Here is a 21,167-nt window from a genome sequence, read left to right as displayed (position 1 = left end):
GAGCGCAGATTGAAAATAACCAGTAATTTTACTGCTTATAAGCTGTGCGATTGAGTCCATTAATAAGTGCAAAGATATGAAGAACCTGACACCTGTTCTAGTTACATTTCTCATCAGCTTAAGCTGGGCAAAAATAGACGAAAACCGCGATGTACAACTAGCAAAGTTTATGAAAAATTTCAGAACCACATTTGAAGATAGTGTTATCAATTTATCCTTACCTGAAGATGCTTTTTTGAATATTGTAAGTACGCATTTTTATCCTTAAACATTCAATTATAGAAACCCCTTTCAGTCTGCCTTTTTAAGCAAATATGGCTATCCCTTTGAGTCGCATCCAATTATTACTGAAGATGGATTTATCCTTGAAATACACAGAATTCCATCCAAAAATAACAACAGTTCCGTAGTCCTCCTAGTGCCACCCCTTTTGGCATCTTCAATAGATTATGTTAACCAAGGGCCCAATGTCTCCTTAGCCCTGCTTTTATATGACCAAGGTAAACACTCAAATGAAACTGGTATCAAGTACTAGTTCTCCTTCTAGGTTACGATGTATGGATAATGAATCCCAGAGGAACCAGATGGTCCATGAACCATCAGACGTTGAACAGTTCCGAAAAGGCCTTTTGGGATTTTAGTTTCCACGAAAAGGGAATATACGATGTTTCTGCGTCTATCGATTTTACTCTTAACAATACTGGTGTGGCAAATTTGACTCTGGTGGGCTTCTCAGAGGGTACATCAGCCTCCATGGCTCTGTTGTCAACGCGTCCTGAATATAATGACATGGTGGAGGTGGTAGTCTTGCTGAGCCCTATTGGGTATATGGGCGGAGTTCAAAGCCCCATTCCGTTGTTTCTGGTGAAGTACATGTCCGAGATTGAGGTAACTAACACGAATTTCTCTACGTACCTTTGAGAATTGTTTTCTGTTAAAACTCATTTTCCACCACTGTACCAAGAAAGTATCAAGGACTTAGCCTAGTCGATTATTATAAAAGTGATTATGTAGAAATCTGCAACGAGAAAAAGCCGAATTTCCGTTCTGATAGCTATATGGGTTCGCTTCCCAATCGGGTCGGCATTTTTTTTTTTTTTGTATATGGTCCATAGTCATGGAAAAGGGATTTTCTAACAGCCCCGTGCGGCTGCCGCTTTCGCCTACGGGATTAAGGGTGCATGCCAAAAATGCAAGATTAAATGCTACGTAGCATTCAATGCTAAATTTGAACCATGGCTCGATCCGAACAGTGACCACAAATCCTTTCTGCCAATAATTTTTCCAGTCATAAACTTATGACTTTGTTCATTAATAAAAAAAAGAATTTAATTCATTAAATTCCATCTTTATATAGAGTTTCATGGATAATCTTCACTTTTATGGACTTCCTTACATCGAATCAGTATCCCAACTTCTCATCAAAATCTGTACCATTGATGGTTTCGACGAAATATGCTCAGGCGTCATTGGGTTAGTAATGGGATATGATCCTGATGAGTTAGACACGGTATCATGGCAATTTGCTTAACCCATTTTGTCCCAGTGGTGCATTATCGAACCACACATTTTATGATTTTTTTTTGCTAAATCCAATATATATTCTTTCATACCTATTTAGAAATTTTATTACTATTAGATTATAGAACTTAGTATCGTACATACTGTTGATTTTTGTTTTAAAACAAAAAAATTATGACATCTTAGAGTCATGGAAAACGCTGCATAATTTTGTGTCAAATGTTGAAGTGATTCAAATATAGTAAGGTAATTTATTTTTGCAAAGTATAATCTTTTTTGATAAGTCTATAATATGTAGATTACATAGTAGAAAAAGTGCATTTGAATTGTCATATAAATTATCACTTATTTTGTGTAAATAATACCGGTGCCTAAACGCACCACTGGTTTTATCTATGAAATAAAATCAAGTTATTGCAATTTTCGAAAAGTGTGTGCATTCAGAGTGAATAGTCGCCGATTAGTGTATTGTTTAGTATTTATTTGTTTCTTGTGTTGGGAAAATACCCAACACTATTCTAGAATAAATAAACCCATCTATCTGCCCAATTTATTGCTCAGACTAAATAATGTCATTACTCACAAAATCTACCCAAATTATTGCTTAGACTAAATAAGGTAATTACCGATAATGTTGATATAGGCATAAAGTTCCAATCAATTTATAGGTTTGAAAACTGATCCTCATGAGAAAATCATTTGGATTTTTATTGACTCAATACTCTTTTTTGTGGCTATGATCTCACGATGAAGAAAAAACGAATTAGTTGGTTTGAGTCTCTCTAAGCGAACAAAACTCACATCTCTCTATAACCCAGGTGCCTATTAGAATTTCAGTAACTATACAGTGTAGTTTTGTTGAGTGACCGTGTATTCATCCAGTGTTTTTTTTGTATCGGTTCAGCGCCATATAAGCTGTAGTCCGTTCATTTGATATTTAATTACAATAAAAAAAATCCATATGTCGTTTTCGAAGTATTTTACTCAAAAAGAATTAGAAGCAGCCTTGGAGGAGATCGTGACGGATTTGCAGAATAATGATGAAAGTCGTAAGTATTACTTGTATTTACATATTTTTATATGTATGTATTAGATGCAATATGGTAATATTCAGTTTTTTGCGAATTTAAGCTAAAAGTAAGAAAAGATAATATTTTCAGAACATATTGACGCTGTTTATATTCCACCCGACGTGGATACTTTGACCGATGAGGAAAATATAAACGATGAAAATAATCTACAAGAGTTTGAGGAACCAACTGATATAGTTGGAACTTTCGAATTACATCTACCGGAATATACAAATCAGTCGTGTACGAATCAGTCCTGTACTTTGTTGACCAATGAAGCTCAATGGGATTCATCGGATGATGAAACTTTGGGAGTCCAAAAGGAGACGTTTGCTTTCGGCAAATGAAAGGCTTGCTTCTACAGTCAAATGGAGGAAAGGTCAAATTGAATATACTCACGCACCTATATCTGATGAATTTCAATCACGCGAGAAACTAAAAAATAAGCTCTCGGGGAAAACTCCCCTTGAAATATTTTTTATGTTTTTTGATGATGAAGTGATTGACTTGGTTTTAAATTTTTCGGTAAAATATGCTCAAGACAATAACCACCATGAATTTTTATTATCAAAAAACGAATTTTTAAATTTTATAGGAATTTTACTTTTTTCTGGTTACCATTCATTACCACATATTCAACATTATTGGTCTACTGATGACCGTCTGTTACCAGTGGTGCGTTAATGCACCATGAAATATTATGCTGTTTTTTATATGAAATAAAGTTTTATGTACAAAATAATTCAATTTTAGTTATTTTGTGTAAGATTGTAACATTATGGTATAAATTTTCGTTAAAATTATTAGTAGTATCCTTATGTGTCCCAAAACAGTATTTCATATATATTCCCAATGGTTCGTTTACGCACCAGTATTTTTTTTTGTACATAATTTTTTTCTAGTTTTTTTTGACATATGTAATGTATTCTTAAATGTAACAAAATAAATATTTACAAACAAAAAATTCGTTTTGTTTAATTTTTCGATGCTTGGGACAAGATGGGTTAATGTGTGTCAGTTTCTAGAAACATTTTGTTTGCAGGATTTTATGTTAGTGCTGCTCTCAGACAAGCCTGCAGGATTTTCGATGAAGCAGCTGCTCCATTATGGACAAGAAATATCTACAGGTTTGCTCAGAGTTTGTACGCTAATTATAAAGCAATTTTAGAGCTTTTAAAAGATAGAAAATCACGGTGTATCATCTATTGAGAGTTATAATTTTTTAAATATGAGAATATAAGATTCCCATAATATCCTTTTACATCTATATCTGATACGTCACTGCGCTTTCAAGGAGCGCATTGTAAATTTCACCAATTATAAAGGAATCTTGTGGCTCTTAAACAATTCAACATTCAGTGGCGTAGCATACAGTCAAAGAGAGTTACGATTTTTTTAAACTAGAACGTGAAATTAAATTTTAGCAAGTTTCCTTTGTATTTATATTTGCTGTGCAACTGTGCTTTCAAGAAGGAAATTGTAAATTTCTCTGATTTTAAAGGAATCTTGTGGCTTTTAAAGAGAACACAATTCAGTGGCGTAACATGCATTCAAATAGTTATTATTTTTTTAATAACACTAAACTTTATTAAATTTTATCCTATTGTATCCTTGTTTGATACGCCACTGCACTTTTAAGAAGGAAATATTAGTCATTATAACGTGTATTTATAGCTTCGTTCAGGCAATATGATTACGGAACATCGGGGAACAAGGAGCATTACGGAACGTCTGAGCCACCTACGTATGACCCAAAGAAAATTACAGCTCAAGTTGCAGTTTATTATGGCAAAAATGACTATTTTGCTGCAATTTCGGTAAAAAAACATCATTATTACAGGAAAAAAACGACCGAGATTGGTATTTTAGGACGTCGAGAAGCTTCTGAACCAATTACCAACCGTGGTAGACGCGTACCTCATTGAGTATGAATATTTCAATCATTTGGACTTCGTTGCAGCCAAGGACGTTAAGACGATGCTGTATGATAGAGTTTTAAGTGTTATAAAGAAGTATACGAGTTAGATAAAGTGTTGACCTCAAAGTATGCATGACTCATTTTCTTCCAACAATAATTGGCCTTGGCGGTTTTCGAGATATCGAGGAGCGAAGTTTGGAAAGTGGATCTTTTCGAAAAATAATGAAATATTACGATAATTCTAGCGGCATATTATCTTGTTTTCACTTTAAGCAATCTAAAGTTGCTCACAGAAAGTGACGCAATGTCACCTTATTATCGCACGAATTATCAACTCCTCGCAATCAGTTTGTTTTTCATAGTTGCAACACTTCATCAACTATTTGCTCCACAGGGGGTCTGTTATCACACGAAAACACACGATTATTTCGTTAAAACGTAAGTGTGTGTATATTCGCTTTTATTCCGTCACTGTAAACAAGTTAATCGACTCGATACCACCAGCCTGTAGGCAAACGCATCAGTGCCACCGAACCCAAAGGTCGTGCGGTTAATATAATCTTCACGGCGACAGTTGAATTTCATATCAGCAAAAGGTAGAGAGAGCGTACGGACAGTGCTCAATTATTGAAAAATTCGCAAAAAAATGGATATCAAGAAGGTGCTAGTTGCCGATGCCGTGGATAAGGCCTGTGTGGATCTGCTGAAGCAATTTGATATTGAGGTTGACTGTAAATTCAAGTTGAGCAAGGAGAAACTAATTGAGGAAATTGGAGTAAAAACATCTACATATAAAAATACCCAAGTGCACAGGTGTTTACAATGTAACTTTTGTAGAATTATGACGCAATCATTGTGCGCTCAGACACCAAAGTCACCTCTGAAGTAATCCAGGCAGGAAAGCGACTGAAGGTAATCGGAAGGGCTGGAGCTGGAGTGGACAACATTGACGTCAATGCAGCCTCAGCCAACAAAGTCTTAGTTTTAAAGTAATTTTAGCCATACATTACTTATCAGCTTACCCTCATTCTGTTACCATAAAATAGTACTCCCGGAGGAAATGCCATAAGTGCTTGCGAATTAACGTGCTCGTTAATCACGAACTTGGCCCGCAATGTAGCTGCCGCATGCCAATCTTTGAAGGCAGGCAAATGGGACAGGAAACTATACACGGGACATGAACTTGCAGGGAAAACTCTGGCCATCATAGGGTTGGGAAGGATAGGCAAGGAAGTTGCTTTGAGGATGCAAGCCTGGGGCATGAGGGTGAGACTTTTGACGCTGCCTGCTTGCAGCAGCTAAGAGATATTTTTCAAGCTTCCCATCCAAATCGCACCCTGAAATTCTCTCGAAGTAAAAAAAGAAACTAAGCTATGCCTCTTAGACCAAAGGGTTATTGTGACGTCATAGTCAACCACAAAGTTTCTGTGGAGCTGATGACATATGACCCTTCTGGCCATCACCATTTTGTCAAAAAATTATATTGGTTTAGTTTATTCTATGTTTCATTATTATGTTTTATTTATTTATTTAATTTTACTAAATTTTTCCTCAAAACCTCAGACAATCGGCTTTGACCCTATTGTAACCCCCGAAGAGGCCAAACAATTCAACGTTGAATACCTCCAACTTGAAGCCATCTGGCCTCTTGCAGACTACATCACCGTCCACACACCTCTAATTCCTGCGACCAGAAGTACTTGCACACTTCTCTAATTATTCTCTACTAAAAACGAAAAAAATTCCAGATCTAATAAACGCAACCGTTTTCTCAAAATGCAAAAAGGGCGTCCGCATAATTAATGTGGCTCGAGGAGGGATCATCAGCGAGAAAGACCTTTTAGCTGCCCTTGTATCTGGCCAGTGCGGAGGTGCAGGGATTGATGTATACGAACAGGAGCCTCCTACAGATCCTGTAACACTGGAGATTATCGGGCATAGTAAGGTAGTGGCCACCCCGCATTTGGGGGCCAGTACCGGGGAGGCGCAAGTTAGGGTAGCCGTGGAGGTGTCTGAGCAGATAATTGCGTTGACTGGGAAGAGTAAGGAATATACTTCTACTGCTGGTGTTATCAATCGAAACGTTTTGTAGGATATTTAATAAACGTGGGAGGAGATAAAAATTCGTTTATTTATCAGTTACTTAGTACAGACTCCATAACGTTTTAGTAATAAATATTATATTCACATTAAATACAGTTTAATATAATAAATCCAAAAATACTATAAAGTTCATATTAGGTAAGTTATGATGTTCTTATAAGTATCGAGGACCATTCCACAGTAGCACTCCATTCAAGTATAATTGAGAGGTCTCGGGAAACATGGTAAAGTAACTTATTCAGTTCTCCCTCGAATTGGAGACATATTTTTCTATCAATATTAGGATTCAGTTTCTTATTAATTCGCGGACTTTCTGCTACAAACAGATACATGTATTATACATATAGTATATATGTAGTGTATACATATATATGTATATCTGGATCGTCACCATTTTGATGATGTATGCAACCATCGACGTTCTGAATTGTAGATCGGTAAACTTGTTAAATCTGTAATAACTCTCATCGACATTCTAACAAATACAGAGATACCCTAAATTTTTCTACCGTGGAATAATAATATTGTAAAGCGTTATAGCAGATCTCTCTAGTGCCTATTACAACTACAATCACAAACCTTAAATGTCTCGTTTCATCTGTTACATTAAAATCTATATAACCTATTATTGCCAGTGACCATACCTGATGATTATTATCATTATTATCTAAGATTATGGAATAATAGTTATTAATACCTACTATTACGTTATAATAAGTTAAATGCCGACAATACTGATGAGTGGCTCAGTAAATGAAAAATTACTTTATGTGGACGGTGTTAGGGGGTAAATTAAATCTGGTAAATAAAACTTTTACGTACATCATCACCAAGCAAGGCACATGGACCTCCAGCAACCACAATCTTAATACTTTTTTTGTACACCACAATACTTCAAATTAAAGCGTTTATCAGTCTACAAGCTGCGAATAAATTCAATTAATGAATGCGTCTACACATCTACTAGATCGTACAATGACAGCCTGAATTAGGCAGAAAAGTCCCGTTACACGCCTGAAGGGATGGGACGTGAACGCCTATTATTTTCATAATTTTTTACAAGACCTACCCGAGCACTTCTTGAACTTGTTCAAGACGTTGTTGTAATATCGAACCTGTTTCGAGTTCATTCTGGGGTAAACATTCTTCAATTCGTAGGGATCGAGGAAGAGATTGTAGGCCTCTACAAACCGCTGAAAACATAGAAGACATAAACAGATGAATTTTTCTCGTCTCACAACTCGCTTCATATCTTCCAAACGTTACATTTTGTGCGTAATCCACTGAAGCACTCCGAAGGCCAGTTTTGAGATTACTAACTCTCAGCAATGCAGTCCACCTCAAGTCAATCATACACAAGCACAAACTTCGAAATAAATCCAGTTTCTTCTAATCTGAACTAACCTGATTTTTTCTAGGTTTGGCAACGTTGCATAAAAGTTTTAACAATGCTCAATTGAGTCATATGGTTAGATGCTGAGCAACAGGTGTAATAAAAAAAACTAAGGCGCTGTTGCAATTCAGATGACTTGAAGGAGACGAATGGTTTTGCTTATTCTTACCTCTCTATCTGCAAACCGGCAAAATTTGAAGCGTAGTTCGTCTTTAAATTCCACCACGCAGGTGTAAGTGTTATTGCGGCTATCCTGGCATTTGCACCATTGATTAGAACTACACTCCTATAGAGAAGTACTCGTGGATAAAACTCACGCAGTCCTCAAAAAAGGAAAACATACTGTTACATTGGTGTCGAACCCCCAAGGGCAACTTTTGTCCACCGATTTATCCGTAGCTGCCCCCTCGCCCCAATACTCCATGAAGACGAATTTGTAACCAATGTTATTCCTCTTATTCAATAGTTGCTTCTTAAAGCTTTTGCCGTCCATATGATGCGGTGGCTTAATCCCCGCCAAATCTACGACACCCATATACATTCAAAAATCTATGTGAAAATTGATTCAATCAAACCCAATATTGTAGGTGCCATGTCCACCGATGACACAGGATGAGGTTCAAGGATCTTTTTACCTACTCCCGGGCCGCTTATCAACAGTGGAACTCGAGTGTCTGCCTCGTAGGGCTGCCTCTTATCCCAAGGCTGTCCAAACTGGCCTGAAATCCACACTTTTAATTTGATAGCTTCTCCAAATCATTCCAAAGCCATTACCGATATGGAATCCATTATCTGAGTTGATAATAAAGTAAGTTTTATGGAATATCTTTAACTTTTTCAATTGCAGCACTATGCGCTCCACTAAATCATCCACTGCAAGAAGAGTCTGCAACCTCCTTCTGTGAATCTGATTTAGTATCGTTATGTTATTGGGAAGGCGCTTGGGGGGCATCTTCACAATCCAATGTTTCTGTTAAATTCACAAATTAGACAAATGGGAATACTTATCATGGAGATTACCTACGTTATGTGGGGTGTGGTTAAAAGAAGGATTCTTTACCACACTTGCCCCTGGGAACTTATTAGCGTAGCGCTTTGGCGGAATAAATGGTGAATGGCTGGCAGGAGGGGCCACCATCATGAAAAATGGTGAATTTTCGATAAACCTTTGATTCAGGAAGGCTAAGCTGTAATTGGCCTACAATTCATCAATTGCATAAATAAATTTCCTTTCTTCTAGCTGCAACTCTTACCAGCAAATCTGTCAAATACAAGTTCTTAACTGGTAAATTGGTCCCATTAATGGACAGTGTATAGTTGTAATACTTAGAATTGCCTTTCAAGCCCACCCACCAATCATACCCTTTAGGGACATGAGCAGTGCCCCCAGTAAATCGAGAACCATACTACAATAAACAATAAGTTTTACAATTAACAGGAGGAAATTCCAGCAACCTGATTTAAATATTTCCCAGCATAGAAAGTAGTATAATTGGCCCTGTTTTTCAAAATCGCAGCCACGGAATGAGGCTCATGGTACTTTTGCCAGTACAAGCTTGAGCAGTTGCCTGATAGGGAGTTGTTGACCACCCCCATGTTGTGGGGGTACTTGCCTGTTAATATGGAGCTGCGGCTGGGGCAACATAGAGGGGTGTTAACATACTGAAAGGCGATTTTAATGTTTCAAAAAAATTGTCTGATGTGGGTGGGATTTCAATGTAATAATGTTCTGGCTTACCGCATGTTCAAAGAACTTTCCTCGATCTCCAATTAGGCTCAAGGACTTTTTCATGGCAATCTGCAATGGAATTCTCTTTAATAACTTTAAAAGAGAGAAGTTCTAAGTATAAATAAGATGAGGAAACTTGATCCCAAAATAATAAAATCTCATCCAGTAGATTTTTTCTAAGTACTAACTGAGACCTACTGAATAATTATTTTACTTATACCTGATAAACTGCTGCACATTTATTGCCAAACCCCCTATCGAGATTTTAATCAAGGGGCTGCATATTTAACAAAGTGACTACTGGTTTCTACTATAGCTCTATGGTAGTATTTCCAATCAGGAGACTGAAGCAGATACATGTTTGCACTATGGCACACAATACATTTAAGTTTTCTATATTCTTTCAAAATTTTTGGCTAGAGGGTCCAGTTTTCAAGCCTCTGGTAATTTTGTCAGAACAACAATTTTCATCTCAACAATGAAGTCAAAGCAGAGTATTCACCAAATCTCCATTACTATTGAAATTATCTATCTGGCAAAATACCAGAAATTCAAAAAGCTGAGCACATTGACTTCAATGCTGCAAACTCTTACAAATGTTGTCTTGACTAACCCAATCTGCATTACCAGGCAATCCAAGATTGAAATACTCAAAACTCAGGAAATTTGTACACATTTTTGCATAGACTAATGATTTTTAAAGAGCCACATTCTTCATTCATACTCACCAAGCCATTCAACATTAAATCCTGATCATCAGTTAAGATGTAGATGAAATTAGGTGAGGCACGTTCGCCGCTTGGGGGCTTGGCGAAAACGGGATATAAAACCAGCCCCAGGAGCACTATAGTAAAATAAATAATACACTGGCACCTCATTTTGACCACCTTTAATTTTCCTTAGGATACCACATCTATTAAAACTAATTAAACATAGAACTAGACTTGCGAGGGTACTAACTCAACTCCCTGGCATTCTTGGGCTATTCTGATCCCGAGAGCGAAAATTCCGATGCTTTTTACCAGAGCCCTGCAAAAAAAATCATAGTATTATAACCTTACTTTTGGGAAATTGCGAAATCTAGGCACCATTTAAATTCGTCGTAGTATAATCCTGTTAGAAACTGCAGTATTCCGCCTTGTTTGGCCATATCTCGGTTACTCGTGATTTTTAGTAGCGAAATTCTATGATTTTTTGTTTTTATGATAGTTTTTAATGGGAAATCAAAGAAAATTGGTATTTTTTTTTAGGTTATTTTACTCCATTCATGTGATTGTGCAAGTCATATTGCTCAGAGAGAATCGATCTTTCTTTTCTTAGCACATAGCTTGCAGTTAGTTACAAAGAAATGGGGAGATACTCTTGGTTTGACACTTGGATTTGAACTTTTTTAGGCATTTTCAATTAGTCACGTTCGTGAACAAGAGCTCCAGGAACGGCTTTAGGATATCAACGACAATAAGGGTGAATCGCATAAGAAAAACAAAAAAAAATCGTTATTTTTTCTTTAATTTTAAAACATGGTATTTCAGAGAAGAACAATACTACGTCGCCCTATGTTCGAATGTTTCCTTATTTTAAGGCTCTTTTTGTCTACTCGACAAGTCTGCGGGCCGTTACAAAAAACTTTCATCCTCATTAAACTACGTTCGTAGGAAAAAAACTTTCATGCACCCACAAAAACATCGCGACTTCTTCAAACAACAATCCTATTTTTTTAACGTACGTCAGACATAAACACGCAATTGCAAATGTCGTAAAGTGCATGTTTATTTGTGCGCGAATGCCCTTGCTGTGTCCGTCTATAGAACATATTTACAACCGAAATGTCAAACACTGACCAATGATCACATTGTGCAAATGATATTTCGGTCCTTTGAGTTTGCATAACGTCTCATCAGCTGACTGAATCAACTTGAATATTTGGGACAAAGCTCAATGCCGCTCAATTCGCATTCGTATTGCCAACTCCCTACGTAATGAGCGGTCTAAATTTAAAATGTTTTATCTTTTTTTTTAATGGGGATAGTGGAATATATGCGAATGGTTTTCTTGTAGAAATCTTCCTTTATCCACAAAAGTAGTAAAGGTGTCGATAGTTATATTTCCATTTTTGAGCCAAATGCGGCAAAATGGCGGCCCATAGCTATATCTGCAACTACGTCATTCTGGCATGTTTTAAAATGTCATAAATAACAAAAGATGATGCGAAACGTGGCCATTTTGTCGCATTTGATGCGCACTATTTAGCTATGCGAATTCGCCATTTTATAACTGGTACAATTTTTGATAATTGATTTATCTCTTATATTAAAGTAGCTTTGAGGATACCTAGCATATGCGTTGTTAATTCTAAAGAGTATATTCCTTTTGGAATAATTATATCACCCACGTTCCTGCTATATGAACAACCCATTAGATGATGCCATTGCAAAATAATGCGCTCTTTGCAGGCCGCTGTCCTGAAACGTTGAAAGTTCGCAAGATTAAAATTGGGGTTGGCAGTATCTGTACCAGAGTATCCGCATTCAGAAACCATTCAACAGCCTCAGACCCGGCACATGAACCCAGTGATTAAAGCAACATGCCAGTTATGTACCAAATAATCCTCATAGGTATTCGCATGTACGAAGGTCGAATTCAGCCGAACCTAGTTTAAGTCATATTAAACCACTCATCCTTAATGTACAAAGTATATTCAAACCACCTACACCATTACGATTAATTTGAATTATGTTATCGGTATTTAAATTGAACGTCTTATGCGTATATATACCGTAGATGTAGTAAAATTTATATGACCTTGCAGTGCAGGGTGATATGGTTGACCTTGCGAAGGAGATAACGAAAGCGCAAAGAAAAAATATTAAATTTAGGAAAATGCCGCACGCGTAGCTCGATCTCCCATCATTGTTGAATCGCAATTTTATAATCTATTTGTACAAATTGTGTGGTTTCCAGTATGCGTAATTTTGACCTGTGGTCGAGTCTGCAGTGGCGTAGTTCATTAGATATTTTCCCCGAGGCTTGTCATAAATTTATCCGCACCGCACTGTTCAAAACGAGCGTCATAGAGTTGCGCACGCAAAACATCTATTCCCGTCCACAGCCCAGTCCTAGAGCACATGACCGGCGCCCTCTCTCTCACGTTCCTCGGTTTGCGTCGTACACCTCTTGTTCACTCGCAGTTCAGTGCGCGGTCCGAATACACCTGGACTAAATCGTCGTACATACCCTTAAATTCAAGCCTTACCAGTAACCCGAACTAAGAACAAAATGTCTCTCGGCGACCCCGTTGCTTTTATGAAAGATTTCCTCGCTGGTGGCATCTCCGCAGCCGTTTCCAAGACATGCGTGGCCCCCATTGAACGTGTCAAATTACTGTTGCAAGTGCAGCACATCTCCAAACAAATCCCTGAAGATCAACGCTACAAGGGTAAGTCGGTTTTTTTCTAACCGTAAGGGTGAATTTGGTACGTATGAGATGTGAAAAACGCCCATACTTTGCACGTACAAGTGGTTACATAATGCATCATGTCTGCTTCTAGGTAATTTACCACTTTGTGACGTAGTAATATTGAGGCTGCATGGCAAAGCACGGGAAAAAATGCTAATAGCGGTTTTTATTGCCCTTCATGTCTAGGCAGCCATTTTATTTCCTCTGTCTGTAACTTAACCTCGTCATGTGCCTTTTCAAGGCCTCCACGTCACGACAGGCTTATCGATTCCCTGTGCTCTCCATGTGTCTATTTTGCAATTTATGTATAGTCAGTGTTATTGACCACCAATTACTGACGATAATAAAAGGCATTTTTCCCTTTTAAGACTTTAAGTTTCTGATTATCTCGTCGCGTGGCCAATTTCTTAGTCATATAATGTTGCCAAGTTTAAAGTCTTTCAGGTTACATCCAGTATTCATTCAAATCATTTCAAAGCAATTCACATTACGGGAGAGTTTGCCCTATGCATGCGCGACAATGCAACGGATTTAAACTTAGGAAATTCATCAATTAAAAACAGTGTTATCTAATGGTCAATGAATTTGGCAACGGCGCTTTTGACACTTTGCACCCGTGTGATCGATAAGAGCGGTGCCAAGTTTTTGAGGGTCTCTAGGCCAACGGAAAAAACGTTACATAACATAGATAGTTCGGAGCAATAGGTCGAATTTAAAAATAGGGTTTTTCAAAAATGATTCGCCTAATTTTAGAGTTGGCATTGCGCGCAACGTTATGAACAGTCAATGACGAGGCGAACACGTTGTGCCTGACGTTGACGTCAGAATAAAGAGGCGTACCACGTTGGGAATTTTTACAGTGGTTGGAGGTCAAGAAGTCTGGGCACATGTTGGAGCAAAGCATGCGATAGATAGGTGGCTATTAGATGCATTTAAGAGGGTTTCTGACACTAAATTTCTATTTAAATTTTCAAATTAACCTTGCATGAAAATCTGGTTAAAGGAGCAGTAAAAAGACAGCTAGGACTATGAAGTTCCGTGGCAATGACTTCGCTTTTTGCATCTTGAGGGAGAGACAAATGGCTAAAATGTTTATGAAATTTGATCTAAAATTCTCAGAATATTTTGCTTAACTTATGTATAATTCATCCTTTAAATAATTATTCAATTTCATTGAATAAGCAAAACCTATAAGATTTATATTTGATTAGGCCTAAAACAAAGAGCATTAGATTAGAGTACAAAACACACAGAAAATTGTAATCAGAGGGCAGTACTATAACATAATATAACAAAAATAATCTGGTGCTGATAAGATATTACTGTCATGTGAATAATTCTGTTACCATTTGCAATATTTACATGCTGATATGGGCCTTGGTTCTGGATAACTGCTTGCCATGCTACATTACACATTCCATGTTCCCCTTAAAGGTTTTTAAAATTGAGCTTTGTTTTGATTTTGGGGTTCTGATATATAGCCATAAGATCTTATAACTGGGTCTCAAGATAAAATTTATAAGGAAATTGAAGATGATTTGTTCAAAAGCAAAGAATGTCTCTACAAGAGCTTGAAGTTCAAATGTCATGTGCTTCCAGCAAAACGAAACAACTTGGGTCACACTAACTCAGTTTTTGGAAGAAAAGTTTGCTGGTTTGAATATCTCAAGTAATGGTGGTGTGATTCTCATTCTTGTGATCTTGCTTACCTGATAACTTATTTATTAACTGGATGATCACAAAAAGAAATATATAAATGTTTTGCACACTGAACTAGGGCTAGATGCCATTTGGAACATTTAATAGGAGTTCAGTCATATATGTAGCTTTTAAATTCATCTACTGAATAAAAAGCATTATTTAGCAAAATATCTCATTTCAGAGGGAATAATATTGTATGTAACAGCTCTAATGAAATTAGCTTTATTCAGTTGATAACTTACACAACTGTGGTGATGATTCAGTGACCCAAAAGACTGTGAGTTTTGTATAAAACTTTGGTACTTAATATTTTTAGATAATGCATAAATAATCCTACTTTGCATCATAAACTCTTTGGTAAGATATGAGTGCAACCCATAAACTGATAATTTCCTATTGTAACCTTAATGTGAAAAAAGTAAAGTATTTTTAAAGCATTTTTACTAGCAATTTTTAGGCTGTTCAAAACATAGCAAGTTCTTGGCACAAGCTTTGCAAACATGGTTATATGGCCTTTTCAGTTTAGAGATAAGCCAATGTGTAGCCCTACTAGTTTGAAGGACATGAGCTATTAATTGATTTTCCATTGCCTGCATTATACTGGCTTTTTTGATAATAGATTTTGTAAGGATGAAACTGCACTGTGTATTTTGGGTTATGGCTAAATGATTGTATGAATAGGGATATAAGGTTTTAAGATTATGTAACATAGTGGTGCTCCACACCACTAGATGTCAATAAAGTAATATCATCATCAAATGCACAGAGGAACATTGTTAAATGATTGATAGATTACTTACCTGAAAGAGAGATAGTAATTACCCAAAGGACCCAAACCCCAAGTTCCAACTGTTTAGAATTACTCTCTACTACAATACTAAATTATTTCTTCTATGGGACCACATTAAAATGTTTTGTTAAAATTCAGTTGAATACTAAACTCAAATTAAAAGCCCAAAGAAAGAAGTCGCCATATTATGGCATACTTTTAGTGACAGCAAAGGTATTATATCAGTAAAGTAATTGTTAGAGCTATGCTCTAAGTGGCTATACAATATACTACATGTAGAGAATATAGATAAAAAGATTATTAAAAGGTTTGTTAAGTTGTAAGATGTACATGAATCGATCTTAGCTTGAGATTAAAAAACTAATAGTCTACTTGGTAAAAACTGTATTATAGTAATTTGAAGTTCAGTTCTGTTTTTTTATTCAAAAGTAAATTTTGCATTAAAAAGTTTATATGAGTCATAGAAGTATTATTGTACAGAGCAACTCAAAAATGAAGAATTATAAGTTTTTTCTTAAAATTTACTTTAAAATTTTAAAGTCTGATAGATAACTTTTCAGGTAATGAAAAACATGAAATATATCTCCAAAAAGTTTTTTTATTCTTAAAATTCTCAACTCTCTTCCTAGTGATTTTGTACTAATACTAGGTAGCCCATCAATTAATAATAGAGGATAGTCCTATTCATGAATCCATTAATGTATCAAACAATTTAATTGTTCTCAGGTATGGTCGACTGTTTCGTCCGCATCCCCAAAGAACAAGGTGTATTGGCCTACTGGCGTGGTAACACTGCTAACGTAATCAGGTAAGAATAAAAAAAAAGAAACAGTTTTGCAGTAGTTTTTAATGTGCTTTTTACCTCACAGATACTTCCCCACACAAGCTTTGAATTTTGCGTTCAAGGACAAATATAAGCAAATCTTCTTGAGCGGCGTTGATAAGAAAACCCAGTTCTGGAGGTACTTCCTTGGAAACTTGGCATCTGGTGGTGCTGCCGGAGCCACCTCTCTTTGCTTCGTTTACCCCCTTGATTTCGCCAGAACCAGGTATGTTATAATTTATTTAAAAAAACTCCAGAAGTTTATTGCAATGATTAAATTCTAGATTGGCCGCCGATGTAGGAAAAGCCGGAGCCGACCGTGAATTTAGCGGTTTGGGTAACTGCTTGGTCAAGATTTTCAAATCTGACGGCCTTGGCGGTCTGTACAAAGGATTTGGTGTCTCAGTACAGGGTATCATCATCTACAGAGCGGCCTTCTTCGGCTTCTACGACACAGCCAAGGGTATCCTGCCCGATCCCAAGAACACTCCTCTCGTCATTTCGTGGGCTATTGCTCAGGTACACAAATTTGGCAAACTGTGCCTTGTAGTTCAATTTAAAATGGTATTTTCTTGCAGACTGTAACCACCGTTGCCGGTATTATTTCCTATCCATTCGACACCGTGCGTAGGCGTATGATGATGCAATCTGGAAGGGCTAAAAGTGAAGTCGTCTACAGAAGCACTGCTCACTGCTGGGTCACGATCGCTAAACAAGAAGGTACTTGATGACTTGTTCTTTGTCTGTAGAGGAAGTTTGATTAATGTTTTTTTTCAGGTGGTAGAGCATTCTTTAAGGGTGCTTTCTCCAACGTCCTTAGAGGTACCGGTGGTGCCATCGTTTTGGTACTTTACGACGAAATCAAAAACCTCTTCTAAACAACCCCACCCCGTCGCACATTACTTTTTCGTAACACTCCATCTTCAGTCATCGGACCTCATATTTTGCTTTGAGGTTCGTCTAGATAAATTTTTTTCGTTGTTCCACGAATTGTTTGTGGTTGTGCCTTAGTTGCAACAAAAAAAAAATCATTCCGAACGGTAAGACACCAAGAAAATAACCTTGAATCACTCAATTTTTTAATTGGTGTAACGTTGTCCTCGTACTGTTCGATATTGCATCAGGCATAACTTAGAACAGTATTGTATATACAATATTTAGGTGTAAATTTATTTATTTGTATCCAGGTTTTTAAACAATAAACTGTACCGTAAAGCGAAAGACTTAAGTAATAGAATACTGGCAATATCGCAAAACGAAAAACTTATTGCCGCGAATCGCTCCTTTAGGTTTATCATGAAGTATTTGTTATAATAATAATAACAAAAGCGGATCGAGGAAATCGCATTGAAGTGAAATTTTTTTGTGAAAAGCAATGTTACGACCTGTTAAATGTATTGTTTTATTATGAGCCATTGGGCTGTTCATAATAGTCTGGTGGTAAATAAAATAAGAAAAAAATCGGAACTTGTTGTCTTATTTGTCCCTTGGCCGAATTCTGCCCGTGAATGAGTCATCAGCATTACGACGTTTATTTTACCAATTTATATTAGATTAAAAATAATAACGTTGTCTACATTGTTTACATGCTGGCGGTTTCTTTGAGTACTTAGAGTATAATTCATTTGTTCGACAGTCAAGTTAACTGTCTACCCAGTCAGTGTCCCCCAATTGTCAAATCTCAGTTAAGGTGGAAGTTCCATGTTTTTACTTTCAATTGGAATAATTTATTATTGTCAATAACGAAATATAAATTGTTTTATTTTGTAGAACATTTTAATTAATCGAACTCTCGACTCATAAACTTCCCCGAAATCATTCACTGTTATCTATTGTAAACGTATTTATGGGTCAGTAGATCTCTTGATTAGTGCTCTGTAGATCCCTCACATCACATTTAACCATTTTTTTTATCAGAAAGATTAATGTTTTACAACCAATTAACTGTCTGCAAACGGTGTAATTTGTAACTTTTAGTTCATTAGGTTGTTACCCAAGCAGGTCCCTAGAGGAAGTTAATGATGGTAAGTTGTTATCATCATTAGTTGGTAGGTGGTTTCCATTGCATTTTGGATCATCTACCTACGAATTCCAGAGTTTTTTTGGCTTCGGTCAGTCCGCAGAAATTGACATTTACCTCGACGGACAAGAGGCACGTAAAACTGCAGAGGTAAAAAATGAGGATGGCAAGAAAGAGCGCTTGCTTTTGTATTATGATGGAGAAACTGTGTCTGGCAAGGTAGCAAAGTGACAAACATAGCTTGTGAATTCGCTCAATCTTGAGTTTGCAGGTGAATGTGAGCTTGAAAAAGCCAGGCAGCAAACTCGAACATCAGGGTATCAAAATTGAATTCGTAGGACAAATTGAGATGTTTTATGACAGAGGCAATCACCATGAATTTACTTCCTTAGTGAAAGAGTTGGCTCGACCTGGGGATATGATTGCCCATACAAGTTATCCTTTTGAGTTTAGTAATGTGGAGAAACCATATGAAGTGTACACTGGTAATATTTGCTCTTACTTCTCTTTTATACAGTGTGGTTAAAAATTTGGATGCCCACCATTGGGTTCTCTGAAAGGGTGGCACTCACAAGTTCAGTTAAATTAAAAAAACATGTTGCATTTTAATCATTATTAAAAATCCACATTATTTATTATGACTTCTATATCTCAAAAAAGTGAAAACCCATTACTTTTTGTAATGGGAACTTCAATGGTGGGTATCAAAATTTTCACCACACATATAAGAATGTAATCAAACGTTATTATAGGGGGCAATGTGCGTTTAAGATATTTCCTCAGAGTAACAATAATCCGGCGTTTAGCAGATATTGTCAAAGAAGTGGATATTGCAGTGCACACCCTGTGCAGTTATCCAGAAATGAATAACTCAATCAAAATGGAGGTTGGAATTGAAGACTGCTTACACATTGAGTTCGAATATAATAAGTCAAAGTAAGATTCAATAAAATTTTACAGAATTCCAATAAATCCTGAGTGTTAATAGGTATCATTTAAAAGATGTGATAGTGGGGAAAATATATTTCTTATTAGTTCGAATAAAAATTAAACACATGGAAATTGCCATTATTAAACGGGAGACTACAGGATCTGGGCCTAATACTTTTACAGATAATGTAACCATTGCTAAGTATGAAATCATGGATGGAGCACCTGTTCGAGGTAGATATATTAATTATCAATGAATTTATAACTGAATCTTGAGTTTCTCAGGGGAAAGCATCCCAATCCGCGTATTTTTGGCCGGATACGATTTAACACCCACAATGCGGGATGTCAATAAAAAGTTCTCAGTTAGGTACTTCTTGAATCTGGTCCTAATGGACACGGAGGATAGGAGGTATTTTAAGCAGCAGGAAATCACACTTTGGAGAAGAGGTAAATGGGTTTTTAGAACGTTTGCTTGAGGTTCACAGGGACTATTATAGGTGATAAAGTCCGAAAACCGAATATTCAATCTCCGGCCATAATGGCGGGTACTCAGAACTTAGAAAATACCGCCAACATGTATGGACAGCAAAATAATGTGGAACAAGATGACACCGAACCTAACGATGTGAGCGAAAACGAGGACATTTTGAGTGAGGGGGCACCACAAAAGGAGGATTTTTTAAGGTTAGTATAGTGCACAGTGAGCACTTAAATGCAAGATTTCTGGCATTTTTAGGTCCCAATCGAATGACAAATTGAGTAGTGCCGTAACGGATCCATTTGATCAAGGTAAGAGACTAAGAACAACGTAAATGCAGTCAGTTAAATGTAATTTACCCCCTGATTCTTGCGTCCCACAATGCATAACATCCTCCTTGCTTTAAATGGAAGTTGTATTGCTTTTTATTATATATGAGTTTCATTACGTTTTTTAGCAAACACGTCACCTACAGATAAAAGCCCCGAGAATCAAATTCAGAACATGAAACGCGAGGAAGGAGATGGTCAGAACGATACCGCAATTGAGAATGTCGAGTGATATTGTCAGGTAATTGTATAAAGAATGAAATTATCGATTAAAAAATTCTTGTTTCTCTAATACAGAAAGGATCTGCAGTAGTACTGTGATTTTTTTAAATGCAAAAAGATCGCTCTATTAAGTAATAAAGACACAGAATTTATATTTAGGCACAATTGGCCAGAGAAAACTGTCAACTAATGTTTCTCTGTAAATGTAGAATATAAAATAAATTCTTTTAATTAGTCCTTCAGTTGCTCCTTTAATCGTCTATGAAATTGCATTTAGTTACAGCGGTTAAATTGTAGTGTTTCGCATTTATTCCTTAAAGAGATAAAGGTAATGCGATTTTGTTCTTTAAGAATGCTTTTTGTATTATTTTTTAATTTATTTTAAATTCTACATTTTATTAGAAAAAGGCTTTACGCTATATGGTTTGTAAATAATGTTAAATATTTACTGTTAGAAGAAGAGAAACTGTCATCTGTATATTCGGAAGTTAACAATTTACACATTTTAATTATTATTATTATTATTATTATTATTATTATTATATTGTATATTACTTCCCATCATAGTAGGAATTAACTCTTTTAAAAAGTAGCCGGATTGTTTGTTTTGACCTTTCGCATAAGGGGGCTCCGACCGACGGACCAACTAGTCGTTCCACAAAGCAATTCGTGTAGAAGAT

At 36.5% G+C, this 21,167-nt stretch overlaps 5 protein-coding genes across 6 annotated transcripts; 4 read left to right on the top strand and 1 right to left on the bottom strand.

Moving 5' to 3' along the window:
• The first annotated feature begins 39 nt into the window (after positions 1-39).
• LOC136419563 (lipase 3-like) lies at positions 40-4,633 on the top strand. Its single transcript, XM_066406017.1, has 7 exons — positions 40-244; positions 296-500; positions 548-888; positions 1,358-1,510; positions 3,634-3,718; positions 4,266-4,408; positions 4,461-4,633. The coding sequence occupies exons 1-7, from the start codon at positions 77-79 to the stop codon at positions 4,614-4,616; spliced, it is 1,251 nt and encodes a 416-aa protein (XP_066262114.1). The 5' UTR covers positions 40-76; the 3' UTR covers positions 4,617-4,633.
• Positions 4,634-5,003: 370 nt separating this feature from the next.
• LOC136419567 (D-3-phosphoglycerate dehydrogenase) lies at positions 5,004-6,632 on the top strand. Its single transcript, XM_066406021.1, has 5 exons — positions 5,004-5,284; positions 5,347-5,498; positions 5,556-5,775; positions 6,073-6,205; positions 6,258-6,632. The coding sequence occupies exons 1-5, from the start codon at positions 5,156-5,158 to the stop codon at positions 6,599-6,601; spliced, it is 978 nt and encodes a 325-aa protein (XP_066262118.1). The 5' UTR covers positions 5,004-5,155; the 3' UTR covers positions 6,602-6,632.
• On the bottom strand, positions 6,621-10,755 carry LOC136419559 (N-acetylglucosamine-6-sulfatase-like). The gene is made up of 10 exons (XM_066406004.1): positions 10,463-10,755; positions 9,744-9,803; positions 9,461-9,667; positions 9,259-9,411; positions 9,030-9,203; positions 8,780-8,975; positions 8,581-8,724; positions 8,349-8,527; positions 8,175-8,291; positions 6,621-7,805 (listed from the first exon to the last, which is right to left on the bottom strand). Exons 1-10 carry the CDS (start codon positions 10,610-10,612, stop codon positions 7,659-7,661), a joined length of 1,527 nt encoding a protein of 508 aa, XP_066262101.1. The 5' UTR covers positions 10,613-10,755; the 3' UTR covers positions 6,621-7,658.
• A 2,120-nt stretch (positions 10,756-12,875) lies between these two features.
• Positions 12,876-17,972, top strand: sesB (stress-sensitive B). The gene is made up of 6 exons (XM_066405958.1): positions 12,876-13,170; positions 16,409-16,490; positions 16,552-16,731; positions 16,790-17,024; positions 17,084-17,225; positions 17,283-17,972. Exons 1-6 carry the CDS (start codon positions 13,011-13,013, stop codon positions 17,381-17,383), a joined length of 900 nt encoding a protein of 299 aa, XP_066262055.1. The 5' UTR covers positions 12,876-13,010; the 3' UTR covers positions 17,384-17,972.
• Positions 17,973-18,180: 208 nt separating this feature from the next.
• Positions 18,181-21,079, top strand: Vps26 (vacuolar protein sorting 26). 2 transcript variants are annotated; one of them, XM_066405067.1, is made up of 10 exons: positions 18,181-18,529; positions 18,601-18,744; positions 18,797-19,010; positions 19,278-19,461; positions 19,514-19,689; positions 19,741-19,905; positions 19,956-20,142; positions 20,195-20,247; positions 20,394-20,506; positions 20,563-21,079. In XM_066405067.1, the coding sequence occupies exons 1-9, from the start codon at positions 18,524-18,526 to the stop codon at positions 20,495-20,497; spliced, it is 1,233 nt and encodes a 410-aa protein (XP_066261164.1). In that variant the 5' UTR covers positions 18,181-18,523; the 3' UTR covers positions 20,498-20,506; positions 20,563-21,079. The 2 variants fall into 2 exon arrangements, with proteins under 2 accessions (XP_066261164.1, XP_066261163.1); XM_066405066.1 differs by having other exon boundaries at positions 20,394-21,079.
• Positions 21,080-21,167: the final 88 nt, after the last annotated feature.

Source organism: Euwallacea similis, chromosome 2, assembly GCF_039881205.1.
Source record: "Euwallacea similis isolate ESF13 chromosome 2, ESF131.1, whole genome shotgun sequence".
In the NCBI taxonomy this organism is placed as follows: Eukaryota; Metazoa; Arthropoda; class Insecta; order Coleoptera; family Curculionidae; genus Euwallacea; species Euwallacea similis.
The sequence above is the reverse complement of the archived record's forward strand: the minus strand, read 5'-3'. Positions and strand labels throughout refer to the sequence as shown.

Bases quoted from the DNA above. Each gene is read 5' to 3' on its own strand.
- Vps26 (XM_066405067.1), top strand. The intron at 19,011-19,277 runs GTAATATTTGCT...ACGTTATTATAG, and splicing joins ACCATATGAAGTGTACACTG to GGGGCAATGTGCGTTTAAGA. The intron at 20,248-20,393 runs GTAAGAGACTAA...TACGTTTTTTAG, and splicing joins AACGGATCCATTTGATCAAG to CAAACACGTCACCTACAGAT.
- LOC136419559 (XM_066406004.1), bottom strand. From the start codon at position 10,612: ATGAGGTGCCAGTGTATTATTTATTTTACTATAGTGCTCCTGGGGCTG. The intron at 8,976-9,029 runs GTAGGTAATCTC...TGAATTTAACAG, and splicing joins TTAACCACACCCCACATAAC to AAACATTGGATTGTGAAGAT. The intron at 8,528-8,580 runs GTTTGATTGAAT...TGGGTGTCGTAG, and splicing joins CATGGCACCTACAATATTGG to ATTTGGCGGGGATTAAGCCA.
- LOC136419567 (XM_066406021.1), top strand. From the start codon at position 5,156: ATGGATATCAAGAAGGTGCTAGTTGCCGATGCCGTGGATAAGGCCTGT. The intron at 5,499-5,555 runs GTAATTTTAGCC...ACCATAAAATAG, and splicing joins AACAAAGTCTTAGTTTTAAA to TACTCCCGGAGGAAATGCCA. The intron at 6,206-6,257 runs GTACTTGCACAC...AAAAAATTCCAG, and splicing joins TCTAATTCCTGCGACCAGAA to ATCTAATAAACGCAACCGTT.
- LOC136419563 (XM_066406017.1), top strand. From the start codon at position 77: ATGAAGAACCTGACACCTGTTCTAGTTACATTTCTCATCAGCTTAAGC. The intron at 889-1,357 runs GTAACTAACACG...ATCTTTATATAG, and splicing joins AGTACATGTCCGAGATTGAG to AGTTTCATGGATAATCTTCA. The intron at 4,409-4,460 runs GTAAAAAAACAT...TTGGTATTTTAG, and splicing joins ACTATTTTGCTGCAATTTCG to GACGTCGAGAAGCTTCTGAA.
- sesB (XM_066405958.1), top strand. From the start codon at position 13,011: ATGTCTCTCGGCGACCCCGTTGCTTTTATGAAAGATTTCCTCGCTGGT. The intron at 16,732-16,789 runs GTATGTTATAAT...ATTAAATTCTAG, and splicing joins CTTGATTTCGCCAGAACCAG to ATTGGCCGCCGATGTAGGAA. The intron at 17,025-17,083 runs GTACACAAATTT...ATTTTCTTGCAG, and splicing joins TTTCGTGGGCTATTGCTCAG to ACTGTAACCACCGTTGCCGG.